The sequence below is a fragment of the Canis lupus genome, chromosome 4 (assembly GCF_048164855.1).
Source record: "Canis lupus baileyi chromosome 4, mCanLup2.hap1, whole genome shotgun sequence".
Taxonomy (NCBI): Eukaryota; Metazoa; Chordata; class Mammalia; order Carnivora; family Canidae; genus Canis; species Canis lupus.
Genome location: NC_132841.1, coordinates 39,943,128 through 39,955,271, shown reverse-complemented (window position 1 = coordinate 39,955,271; position 12,144 = coordinate 39,943,128). Strand labels below are relative to the sequence as shown.

The 12,144-nt window shown below is 56.1% G+C and overlaps 1 protein-coding gene across 1 annotated transcript; it reads right to left on the bottom strand.

Moving 5' to 3' along the window:
- Nucleotides 1-4,803: 4,803 nt before the first annotated feature.
- On the bottom strand, nt 4,804-10,524 carry NKX2-5 (NK2 homeobox 5). The gene is made up of 4 exons (XM_072824115.1): nt 10,407-10,524; nt 8,358-8,443; nt 7,626-8,223; nt 4,804-5,897 (listed from the first exon to the last, which is right to left on the bottom strand). Exons 3-4 carry the CDS (start codon nt 7,954-7,956, stop codon nt 5,260-5,262), a joined length of 969 nt encoding a protein of 322 aa, XP_072680216.1. The 5' UTR covers nt 7,957-8,223; nt 8,358-8,443; nt 10,407-10,524; the 3' UTR covers nt 4,804-5,259.
- Nucleotides 10,525-12,144: the final 1,620 nt, after the last annotated feature.

Genomic DNA, 12,144 nt, shown 5'->3' with positions numbered 1-12,144 from the left:
GCTCAATTAATTGTGGGGCTTCAGTGGCCTCATGCAGACTGAGAGTTGGCGGAAAGCCTGGCACACTCTAAACCCCTATGGAGGCTGGTTTCCCCTGATTCCCCTTCCTTTGGGACCTCAGTGTGGAACTTAGAATCTGGACAGAACAGACAGACTGTTTCTGAATAGTCCTCGCATGTTTCTCTTCTCTCCTGTTGCAGTACTGGCAGGCATTGGGTTGTGTACCCCACAGGGATGGCTTTGTGGTCTGTGCCAAGACCAAGTACCTCTCTCAACCTCTACTGCCTTGGTTTTACCCCTTTCTGCCCTCTTCCCTGCTCCCAGGGTCCCCAGAACTGCCTGGCTTGTGCGGTAGCCACTGTCTCACAGCAAACACACCGAGACCCTGAGATGGAAGAGTGGGGCCAAAGAGAGGAAACCTGACTCGTTTCTCCCAGACCCTCAAGAGCCAGAGTCTGAATGGTCTGGGGCCTCTGTGAGTTGTGGTTCTGCAACTTGCTGGATGATGAGAATCACCTGGTTATAAAATGCAGTTTTCTAGGCCCAGTCCCTGGGAGTCCAATTCAATGGAGGAGTTCAGGCAGGCAGGGATTTGGGTTTGGCCAGCCTTCAGCAATTTGTGCCTTTAGGCAAGTTGGAGAACTGCTGAGAATGGTTCAAGGCCAGGGCTCTACAGGCATCATCTGATTCAAGCACAGGCTCCCCTAGTCTGCGCTACCAGAGTGGCCTTAGATAGGCAATGTCCTTAACTTCTTTGGGTTTCAATTTCCTCCTTGGGAAACAACAGAATGAGATTTGCAGGTTTAGCACTTAGCCCTAGGCTTGGCACAAAGCAATCGCGAACAGATGTTAGGCAATAATCTAAGTTGTTATCCCGTGCAGCTGTGGGTTGGAGCAGGATAGGGAGCCTGTGGTGGTTCTGGGTGACCAGCCTGTGAGGGGTGCTCATTTTCCACCCTGTTCTGCCGTAAAGTCTCCTGAGATGCAGGAGAGTGCAGCAGGGTGTGTGTAGGGGGGCACATTGTCCCCCTGGAACCCCAGCTGCTATGCCTCCCCTCACTGTGAGATTTTGGGTGGGGTCATATCTCTCTGTGCCTGTTTCCTCTTCTACCCAAAGTGAAGAATAATTATGTGCCTGGCACATAAAAGCCTTCAAAGAATTGTTAGCAAATATTATTACTGTACTCTTTAAACAATTGGCAAACATTTCTTGGTGTCTTCTCTTGGAACTGGGGATGAGATGGTGCTGAGCACTCAGGCTTTAGAGCCAGCCTGCCTAGGATTTTAACCAAGCTCTGGCATTGATCAGCTGTGTGATCTTGGGGGATTTACTCCTCTGTTTTGAACCTAAGACTGATTCTTCATCTATTTCCTCAGTAGAATTCAGAGGTGTGAAAGAGGATTAGATGGGTTCACTCTGTAAAGAGCTCAGAACAGTGCCTGGCACAGGGTAAACTCTAGTAGTATTAAATAAATGAAATCCAAGCCATAGGCCCCCTTGCTAGGAGCCCAGTGTAAGGGGCAAGTAGGCAAGACCTGGGGACTAAGCCTCCTGCACAGCTGCGCAGGCCCGGGTCCCAGAGGAGGCAGGGGCACTGCCCAGGAAGGGTGCGCTTGCCAAGGAGCACAAGGTGTCAGTTGGCAGCGAGCCCTGAGTGCTCTGTGAGTTCTTTTAAACACAGGTATTGAGATACACAACATGGCGTTTATCTATACAAATAGATAAATAGATAAATAGGTAAATAGATTTACCGTGTATCTATACAAAATAAGAAGATGGGAGCTATTCTGATTTGGCAACAGCTTTATCTGCTGGCTGGGAATAATGCAAGGAGGCAAGAACACATCCGGGCCAGAGTCGGGCCTGATCAGGAGGAATGAGGTGTCCTGGCCTCTGTTTGGGGGGGGACGATGGGGGGACACGCAGCCGGGTCTCTCCTCTGCCAGCCTGCGCAGGGCGGGCGCCTGGCTGCGGGAACCACTCCACCCCAGCCCGAGAAGCTGGCCTTTTTTTCTACTTAGTATCACGGTGTATCTTTCATTGTTTTTTAACCATGGGGTCGTTGTTTGATTTTTTTTTTTTTAATTAAATATAACTGCACTCCCCCTGGCGGTCCGGGAACGCGGAGCCAGCCTGCACCACCCCATCTCTGCACACTTTGACACCTCGGAGGAAGCCGCACTTGTTCTCACTAAGCGGGTGAGTTATGTAACAATTGGAAAACCACCACTACCGATTTAACCTGGGAATAGATCGCTGTGTAAATGAGGGTGTTGTTAGTTTAGGATACTTCTGACCCTGCAGTCCCCCCACCTACTGGCTCCCGGATCGACACCCTCGGCCAAGCCAAAGCAGTCCGTGCTGCTTCCCAGAGCTCTCGCACTGTAATTTGCCCCATCATGAAGCCTAAATATGAAGCCTTACACCTCATCCTACTGATGAGAGAGTGGGGTAGGCTCTGTGCCATGCCCAGAAGCAGGCCCCACTGCATCTTCCCGACAGAGAGAGCAACACAGTGTGGCACACCACCCGCTGTGCCATTTAGGAAAGCCTGAAGGGTTTCCCAGCTGCACGCTAGGGGAATGACCTTGACCATTACCATAACCTGGGGTCCTCAGTTTCATGGTTTGCAAATTAAGATGGATTAGAGAACTCCTATAAAGCATTTCGCCTGGACTCCCCACACTTGGTAAGCCCTGTGCCAGCCAGCCATTTTTACCCATTTGTGAAAGACATTGGGGTCACTCAGCTGGTCCCAGAAGGGACATGACAGAGAGAGAGTCATTATAGAAAAATCCTGGAGAGGGAGTGCCAGGCTGGCTCAGTCTGCACTGAGCGGCTCTTGATGTTGGGTTGTGAATTAAAGCCCCATGTTGGGGTAGAGTTTACTTAAAATAAATAATTTTTTAAAAGAAAAATCCTTGCGATATAATGTTAAGTGAAAGAAATATTTTTTTTTAATGTCACCACAGACGTGTGTAAGATGAAAAAGTCCAAAGGATGTGCAGGACCCCAGGGGGTCGTGGGCTAATCCACTGATCTGATTAACAGTGAGAACAGGGGTGAGCTCCAGGTAGAAGAATTTCCAAGGGTGTGTGAGTTAGGCCACGTGCAAGCCAGGGATGTGCCAAGAGTGCCGTCTGGTTGCCTGCTGGAGCTTCAGTGTGCCCCTCTGTGAGAATGGGACCAAGGCGTGCATCACCGAGAGGGATAGACAGCATCAAATGAGCTGGAGGTAAAGGCTTGATTCAGGGACCTAGGCCTGGAACAAGGAATGCTGGGACTGAACTCAACACATCTTCCTCCCTAGGGTGCTGGCCAGCTAGCTTGGACCTTGCAGCAGAGGAAATAAATCCTGCGGCCCAGACCCAAGCCCTGAGCTCAGCCTTCTCCCCTCCTTCACAGAGCCCAGTACGTAGCCCTGCCAGGGTCGACCCCATCCTCCTGGTGGCAACCAAATCAGCACCTTGCTCCGTTCTGGCAAGCAGTAGCTTTTGGAACCTCATGAGAACCTGTGGCGAGCCTGGGGGCAGCACTTACCCAGAAACAAGACAAGCCCTGGCTGAGCTGCCTGGGCCAGGGGTGGCAGCAGGAGGGCTCCTAGTTGCACCAGGCCTGGCTAGGTGACTCTTCCCAGCTATTAGAGCACATTAAGTCGCCTTTGGTCTCTGAAAGCCACAAGCATTGTTTTGGCTACGATCAGGAGCTCTAGGCCAAATGGCTTAAGCCCCACGAGCCAGCCTAGCCCTTCCTGGGGAAAATCTCAGAAAAATCTATATTCCACACAAGCCTAAAGTTCTGACTCCCTCCCACTTTCACCCTTTTTAAAGAAGCACAATTAATTCCTCCTGGCCCTGGAGACTGGGGATAGTGGAGCTGGAGGTCAGGTCTGAGCCGCCGTGTACTGGTGGGACCTGGGGTCAGACCAAGTTATTCTTGTTATCCTCATTTTACAGATGGGGGTGGGGTGTGTGTGCAGAGAGCAAGTCTCACAGCAAGCCGGTTTTTAGCTTAATTTCCCTAGCCTGTTTTCTCATCTGTAAAACCTGAACAGTAGCATTCATTGATCAAGACAACGGCAAAATTTGTTAAATGCGGAGAGGAGAGGACAGCCGTAGGGTTTGGGCGGGAGGTCCCCTGACCATGTGAATTCTTGTGGCCAAGCCACAGATGGAGGCACAGTTGGCAGGACACCTCTCGCCGGAGTCCACCAGCTGGTGAGGCTGCGGCCATGGGACCCCAGGCCCTCTAACCTAGCTGGGCTGGGGAGTTTAGGGAAGTTTGACAAGAGCTCTGGTTCTAGGTTTTTCCATCTGTAATATGGAGTAAGATGGTCTTTGAAGCAGGATGAATTATGATGCGTTCCAGTTGCAGAGGACTCAGGTCCCTTTGTTCTCCATTTAATGCCCAGCACCTCAACTGTGCCTGACAGGCCAGGCTGTAGTTTTCAAGGAAGTAAAGTTGGTGGCTCTGGGCAAGTGTCCTCTGTCTGTGAGGTAAGACCTGAAACCGAACCTTTTATCCACCACTATTGGCTGTTTGCTCAGAGACAAGTTGTCATTAAACCTCGCCAGGCCTCAGTCTGCTAAATTTTAAAACAGGACATCTTTTTTTGGGAGTGATTGAAGATTACCAGAGACAATGCCAGGAAGTATCTAATAAAGGACCCCGGACAAGTTTATTATTATCCATTTGCTCAGTGAATGCCTGAACCTTCAACACAAGATCAGCTGGCAGGCGGGCTCTACTTTCTAAAATTCAATTTGGAAGCGCCGGAAGCTGAAAGAAGCACACATGCGGGATCAGCGCACTCTTTAATGAGAAGGGAATTCCCATTTCTTACAGCAACAGGTAAAAACATAAATACGGGTGGGTGGGCTGGGTGGGCGGCGGCAAGGCGGCAAGGGCCCGGGCGCCGGGCCCAGGCTCGACGAAAGGTGCACCCGGGCTCCCAGTCCCAACTGGCCCAGGTTCAGCCGGTTGGGGGTGCCCGTGGGCGTTTGGAGGCCACTCTGGGGGCGATGGCTAAGGCACCAGGCTGCGGGATCATTCGCCGCAAGCTCTGTAAACGCGGCCACAAACTCTCCCGCGCTTGGGGACAAAGGCGCACGGGGCGAAAAGAGCTCTGAGGCCCCTGCGGGAGTGAATGTGAAATCCAAGGGACGTGGAGACACGTCGGGGTCCTCCCTCCCCCGAGACTCAGTGTCCCTCTCTAGAGCTGGGATCGGTCGGGGCGCCCCAGGTCCTAGGGCCCTTTCCTACCAGGCTCGGATACCGTGTAACGTGGACACTCCCGAGTTGCCCTGCGGAATCCCGGGGCTCTGCACCGCGTTCAAGTCCCCGACGCCAAAGTTCACGAAGTTGTTGTTGGTGGCGGCCGTAGCCGCCTGCGCCGGGGGCGGACCGGCTGGGTAAGCGGCGGCGCAGCTGTAGCCAGGGCTGCAGGCCGCGCTCCCGTAACCCGGATAGGCGGGGTAGGCGTTATAGCCGTAGGCGTTGAGGCCCACGCCGTAGGCGGGCGCGTAGGGCGCCGAGTCCCCCAGGCAGGGCTTGCCGTCGCGCACCAGCACCGGTACCGCGATCCTGCGGGCGGGCGGCGGCGGCGGGGGCAGTCCCACCAGCTCCAGAGTCTGGTCCTGCCGCTGCCGCTTGCACTTGTAGCGCCGGTTCTGGAACCAGATCTTGACCTGCGTGGACGTGAGCTTCAGCACGCTGGCCAGCTGGTCGCGCTCAGGGGCCGACAGATACCGCTGCTGCTTGAAGCGCCGCTCCAGCTCGTAGACCTGCGCCTGCGAGAAGAGCACGCGCGGCTTCCTCCGCCGTCGCGCCCTGGGTCGCTCCGCGCCGTCGGCCTCCGGCTTCTCCAGCTCCACCGCCTTCTGCAGTGAGCACAGCTCTGCGGGGAAACAGAGGGGCAGAGGGGCGCCGGGTCAGGCCAGAGCGGCCCGCTCCGCGGGGCGCCTGCCGGGGAATCCGCCCTGGTGGGTGCCACCGCGTGCTGCCTGGAGCGCCCAGCTTGGCTGCGGCTCGCGCCACCCAGGGCACTGGGCGCCGCGGACAGCTGGGACCGACCCGCGGCCCGTGAGCGTTTGCTGCAGCTTACTACGTGCCAGGCGGCCCAGGGCACTGGGGAGCGTCAGCCGGAGGGGTCCCTGCCCTCGCTCGGGAGTTCACCTTCTGGTGAGGGAGACGGACGGTGACTTAAGACTTCAGGCTGAAAAGAAGGTAAAGCCAGATGCTGCCCCGGGGGTGAATTAGATGAGGGCTGCAGTGGTTTGGGAATTAATTAATTAATTTTTAAGATTTTATTTATTTGAGAGAAAACGAACGAAAGACAGAGGGAGCACCAGACTCTCCGCTGAGCGGGGAGCCTGACGTGGGGCTCAGTGCGAGGACCCTGGGATTAGGACCTGAGCTCAAGGCACACGCTTACGCGACGGAGCCACCGAGGCGCCCGGGTTTGAGACCAAGGCCTCACCACAGGGGCAGTCACACTGTCTCAAAATTATGGAACCCAGAAGAAACAGAAGGGGAAGAGCTGTTGGTTTGCTGATGGAACACGCCCGCGCAGCCGCCATGGGGTCTGTCCAGCTCCCAGGAGGCCGCCTGGGATCCCGCCCTGCCCGCCTGCTCCAGCTGGATTCGAATCGGTAGCGGCCAGCGGAATTGACCCTCCGGCGGCCGTCCCGGGGCCTTCCGTCTTCTGGACAAACCTCTCTAGGCCAGAAAGAGCCCTCCTGGGTTCCCCGCGGCCCTTAGCTCGGCGCCCCCAGCCACCTCGGAATCGCGCAGATCCCGGCCACGCGCCCCTTCCTGCCGCCCCGCCCGCCTCTCCCCTCTCCCCAAACTCCCGCTGCTTTGCGCGGCGACCCCGCCACCTTCCACGGTCTCCTTCTTCATTGCCTCTCGCCTTGAGTCGCGCAGCATTTTCTAACTTTTTTTCCAGCAGGAGAGAGCCCCTCAGTCCCAGTAGCGTCGGGAAGCTGGGCCGGAAAAACAAAGCTGCTAACTAGATTCTTGAGAGTCCGCAGTATCTCACTTTTGAATCAAGGCCTTTGTGCCCAAAGATTCCACTGTCCTGGTACAAGGAGGAAAAGCCCCAGATACCCGGGCTACGGGTGGGCCATAGAAGGTCCTGGACCCTTCTCCCTTTGTAAGCAAAACCCTGTCCGGTGTGCGGCATTTTAACTTCTGTTTAGGCGCTTTCGGCAGATCCTGAAAAAGACCCTTAAATCAAAAACAAAAACAAAAACAAAACAACCCAAAACCCTGATATGGAGAATCTCTCTTTCTACCACAAGATCGCTAACTTCAGCAAGGCTGCTGCCTCCTGGGGCTTTGTTAGGCCAAATATCTATCTATCTATCTATCTATCTATATATATCTGTATTTCTTTTGTCTCTTGTTTCTGATCATCTCAGTCCAGCATTTCCTCTAAACCTCCGATTGGACGCGGGGCTCAGGAGCCCTGGCGACGACCTCGCTTCTCACACTCCCATCCCCCTGTGTTCTGCCCACCGCCCAGGCACTCGCGTCTCCTCCGCCCAGGCCACAATTTCTCGGCGGCGGTTGGGGACACAAAAGCGACCCCAGGAGGGAGAAAAGGCTTGTGCTTGCTCCTCACCTTTCTTATCAGCTCGAGGGTCCTTGGCGGTGTCGGGGTCGCCATAGGCCCGCGGATAGAAGGCAGGGGCGCCTGGAAATGCAGGCGCACACTTGGCAGGCGAGGGCGCGGGGCCCAGCTCGGCGCGTAGCTCGGGGAGGGCGGGCGCAGCGGCCTCAGGCCCCGCGTAGGCCTCGGGCTTGAAGGCGGCCAGCATGCAGGAGGCGGGCGCCAGCGTGGCCTCCAGGCGCGCCGAGAGCTCCCCGGCAGCCAGGCTGCGCTGCTGCTGCTCCAGGTTCAGGATGTCTTTGACCGAGAACGGCGTGGGCGTGAGCGCAGGGCTGGGGAACATGGTGGCAGTGCGCGTCTCACAGCGCCAGGTGGGCGGCAGAGAGCAGCGCTGCCCACGGCCTTTGGCAGCCTCCCCGCATGGTGCCCGCCGCCCGCCCGAGCACCCGCCTTCCAGCTCGGGTTGTGGCCCGGCGGCAGGTAGTGCGGAGCACCAGGGGCAGCAGAGGCGGGACCAGGCCAGAGGAGGGGGACTCAGCTTGCCATTGGGCCAGGGGCCCCGATGACAGGAGCGATGAGCAGTTTCGTGTCACCTAATATAGTCATACGGCTCAAAAAAAAAAAAAAAAAAATCCTGCTCAGCTTTTTAAAGGGGCCGCGAGGCATTTGGAAGGCTCTCCTGTTGCTCCCGCAGCCTGACATTTCTCCGTAGTACTAGCCTGAAAACCCCATCGAGGCACTTACCTGGGAAAGGACCTGATTCTTCAGATCTGGCTGGCCTCTGGGCTGGGCTGGGTGGATCTGGGATTTGAAGAAATGTTCCCCATCACCTAAAACAGAATGGAAGAGTGAAGACTTGGTGGGGGTGCGGGGGGAGGGGAGTCATTTACAGAAATCTTAGAGGCTTTTTTTATGCAGAGTGTGTCTGCTTGGAAAGAGTTTGTAAAAGAAGAGCAGCCTGCGGGAGGTTTGCTCTGGGGTGATGATAGGATGGGGAGATTCTGGAAAATTTGAGGGTTCCGTTTGGCTTGACTTACAGGGGTAGTCATGCCCCAGTAGTTCCCCCTTCACCAGCAGCCCAGACCCTGGCCACAAGGTGGGTGGTTATGGGGTGGTGGGTGGCCACCTTCTATAGTAGTACAAGTTATATACACATACACACAACTCCAGGGGGCGTCAATGACGATCAATCTCCTCTCAGAGAAGTGACCCTCCCCTTAATAATGAAACAGATCCAGAATCCCACCCAATAAGCTCAGCTTCTTACAAGAGATCTGTTTTCTAGAGTATCCTAGCTTCCAGCCGCCTCGTTTCTCCTTTTCTGGAACCTACCATTCCTGCCTCTCACTTTCCCCTGCCCTTTTTGCCTAGTAGCAAGGCCTCCAAACGTCTGTGGCCCTAGAACTTCAGGCCCTGCCCAGGTTTAGCTCTCAGGCTGGTGGGGCTCCCCAGAGCTCATAGGGGCCAGGATTTCTCAGAGGTCTCTGGGCCAGCCGGGAGTAGGGAATCCCGCTGCACAGTGAGCGGTGGGTCCAGGTGCAAGGTGGAAGGGCAAGGCAGAGGGAATGTTAATTTTTAGCCCCATGATTAGTAAAGGAGGGACCTCCTATTAGACAAATCTGCCAATGTTTCAGGAGCACAAGCTATTGGGTCAGAGACTGTGCTGGTCCACCTCATCCCTCTGGATCCCTTGGGAAATCTGATGAAAGCTTGGGCCATGGCCTCCCCCAGGACACTGCGGAGGGGCGCTCTATTTTGTGTAGTTTCAGGATCCAGCAGGCAGAATGCCCCCCTGGGTAAAGTCCCTGCCTTACTCTACCCCTGGGGTCGGCAGGCTTGTGGGGGGAAGCGTCGATTTTCCCAGGCCGCGGCGCAGGCTTGTGTCGGCCAGGAGCCGGCGGGGCGCGGGGGCTTGCGAAGGACGGAGACTTGGAGGGCTCGGCTCTGAGGGCGAGCTGGGGAGTAGGGAAGAAGCGCTGGGGTAGAAGAAAGGCGCGCGGGGCAAAGGCAAGCCAAGGCCACTGCTCTGAGCGCCGAGGAAACACACAAAGGGACAAGGTGGCGTCTGTCCTGAACATGGACCTTTGGGTGCTCAGGCGGCACGGTGAGCCCTCGGGCAGTGCCGCGGGGAAGGGTGCGATCCGAGTAAGCACATGCCTAACACTGGGACCTTTACGCCGCTCATCACGCCCACGCTCTCCGGACCGCGGGGAAGGCCAGTGGGCCACCGCGCGCCCTCGGCGAGGCCGGGAGCACTCGGGCCCGGACTGCCGGGAGCCCGGCCTGGGCCTTCGCGGCGGAACCCAGCATCGGTTCCCCCAGCCAGAGTCTACGCGCGGTTCTGGAATTGATAGCTGAGTCTGCGGAGAGAGGGCTTTTTCAAATGTGTGTGTAAGTGTGGCGGGATGTGGGGGGGTGGAGCTCGCCAGCCCCAGGAACCCTCCTCATCCCTCCGCCTCCAACCCCCCAACTCGGGTTCCCCCTTGACAGACCTGCAGATCGGCGGCCTCTCCCGCGCTTCCTCGCCACGCTTTTGGACAATGTTAGTTATTGCCCTCGGCTAACCTAGCTTGGGGGCCTAGCTCGCCTTTGAAGATTTTGGGGGGAGTGGGAAAGAATGCCTATCGCCTAGGCGGTGACGTCTGGAAACGAGCCACATCCGATTCAATTAAATGTCTCATTCATAAGAGCTCCGAGCGAGGGTCCTGGGAGCGCTGTTAAGTGAATGGGCTGGTCGGGCGGCTTGCGATGACAGTTTGAAAGATTAGTGTGAGCGGACGCCTGAAATATTACCGTTTAATGGGGGGACATCGAGGCTGCATCCGGAATCACTGTTTTTAGGGTTCTTTCTTTCTTTCTTTCTTTCTTTCTTTCTTTCTTTCTTTCTTTCTTGTGTTTAAGAGATACGGCTCTAGAGGAAGAAGGAAAAAAATTGACATTTCCTCTGCAAAACAAGGCAGTTAAGATTTATCACTTATTTTTGGCTATGGTTCCCAGGGCTGACAGACCTGTGGGTCAGGTGTCATGAAAAGGGGAGGAAAGAAAACCTCCCTATTCGGACGAAGTGACTTCTTCACTCCCTATACCTTCGGTGAATCCGGTAATATTTCCCCTTGACTCTAAGACAGGCCTAAGCATTGCGGGAGGGAGGAAATCCGGGCAAAATTGAAATTGGGGCTAGGGACGCCGGTCTCCACAGAGAAATGTCCAAGAGCAATTGCTAACTCTTATTTGCAGTCCTCACTTTCTGAGTGAGTAAAACTTTTTGTTTTCTTTAAATAGAAGTTGCAGTGCTTGGGGGTGGGGAGGTAGGAAACTTGATTCTCCAGCCTCACCAGGGACACATCTTCCTTCCCAAGGGCGGCTGACCCAACCTGGCCGCCTCTCTAAGCCGTACTTTGGCCAAACCAGCAGGACAAACAAACAGCCTTCAGCCTAGAGAAAAGCAGAGAGAGAGAGAGAGAGAGAGACGGAGGCAGAGAGCAGAGATCGAAAATCTGTCCATCTATTTCCTTGCCTTTTAAAGAATTGGGGGCATTAAGATGAGCCAAATTCCAGAAGACTTGAGCGCATTCTCCGCGCATAAAATATTATTAATTGAGAAAGCGATCGGCACGGCTCGAGCCGGCCCCTCTTTCCTGCAATCAGCACGGCCCGCCGCAAAAGGTATATATGATTAATTGAAAGATAAGCTGGAACTATCACCGGGAATGTCATTAATGCGCCGGGGAGACGTCCATCGGAGACAGGCGGCGTTATCCGCGGCTTTATCTTCAACAACGCCTCGCTCTCCGCCCGCGCCGGGGAAACAGATGGGGGTTTCTGTCTGGGACGCTCGCCCCGTGTTTATATTTTGGGAAGAATCGCAACTCGTGGGAGTCCCCGGCGGGCCCCCTGATAAATGAACATTAGCACTTTTTCGGACTACTGTATCAACAAAGGGGCTGCGGCGCGGCAATAATTGGCGAGAAAGCAAACAGAGGGCGGAGAGCGCGCCTCTGCTCTTCGTCCGGCTGATGGATGAGCCGCGGCGGCTGCGGGCCCGGCTCCCGGCCCTCGAGCCGCTCCGGGGTCTGGCCGCCCGGGCCTCCTTCCGGGCCCGCGGTGGGGGCGGCGGGGGGGTGGGGGCGACCCTGAGGGCTGCCGCCCTGGTCCCGGGCTCCGGAAGACTCCAGGCGGCCTCCGCGGCCCCGGACTTTTCCTGCAGCGGGAAGCTCCTCGTTCGGGTGGCGCCGCGGGCATCACACCCTCCTCCCGCCGCGCTTCCTGGAGCTGTCGCCGGGCGAGCCACGCGCTCTCACCTGTGTCGTCGCCGATCGGCTCTCGAGCGCTGCGCGGAGGAGAAAGAGGTTCAGAGAGGCCAAATGACTTGCTCAAGGTCACAAAGATGGAAAGTGACAGTGCTAGGATTCAAACAAAGGACTCACTACGGAGTCGTGAATGTTTGCTTTATTGCACGCCGCTGCCTCCTAGAGCCACGCCGACCGGAGGGGAAGCAGGACCCACACTCCCCGCACCCGCTCACACAGAC

Excerpts from the sequence above, each read along its gene's own strand:
- NKX2-5 (XM_072824115.1), bottom strand. The coding sequence starts at position 7,956 with ATGTTCCCCAGCCCTGCGCTCACGCCCACGCCGTTCTCGGTCAAAGAC. Across the intron at positions 5,898-7,625 it reads CCCTCGAGCTGATAAGAAAG|AGCTGTGCTCACTGCAGAAG; the intron begins GTGAGGAGCAAG and ends GTTTCCCCGCAG.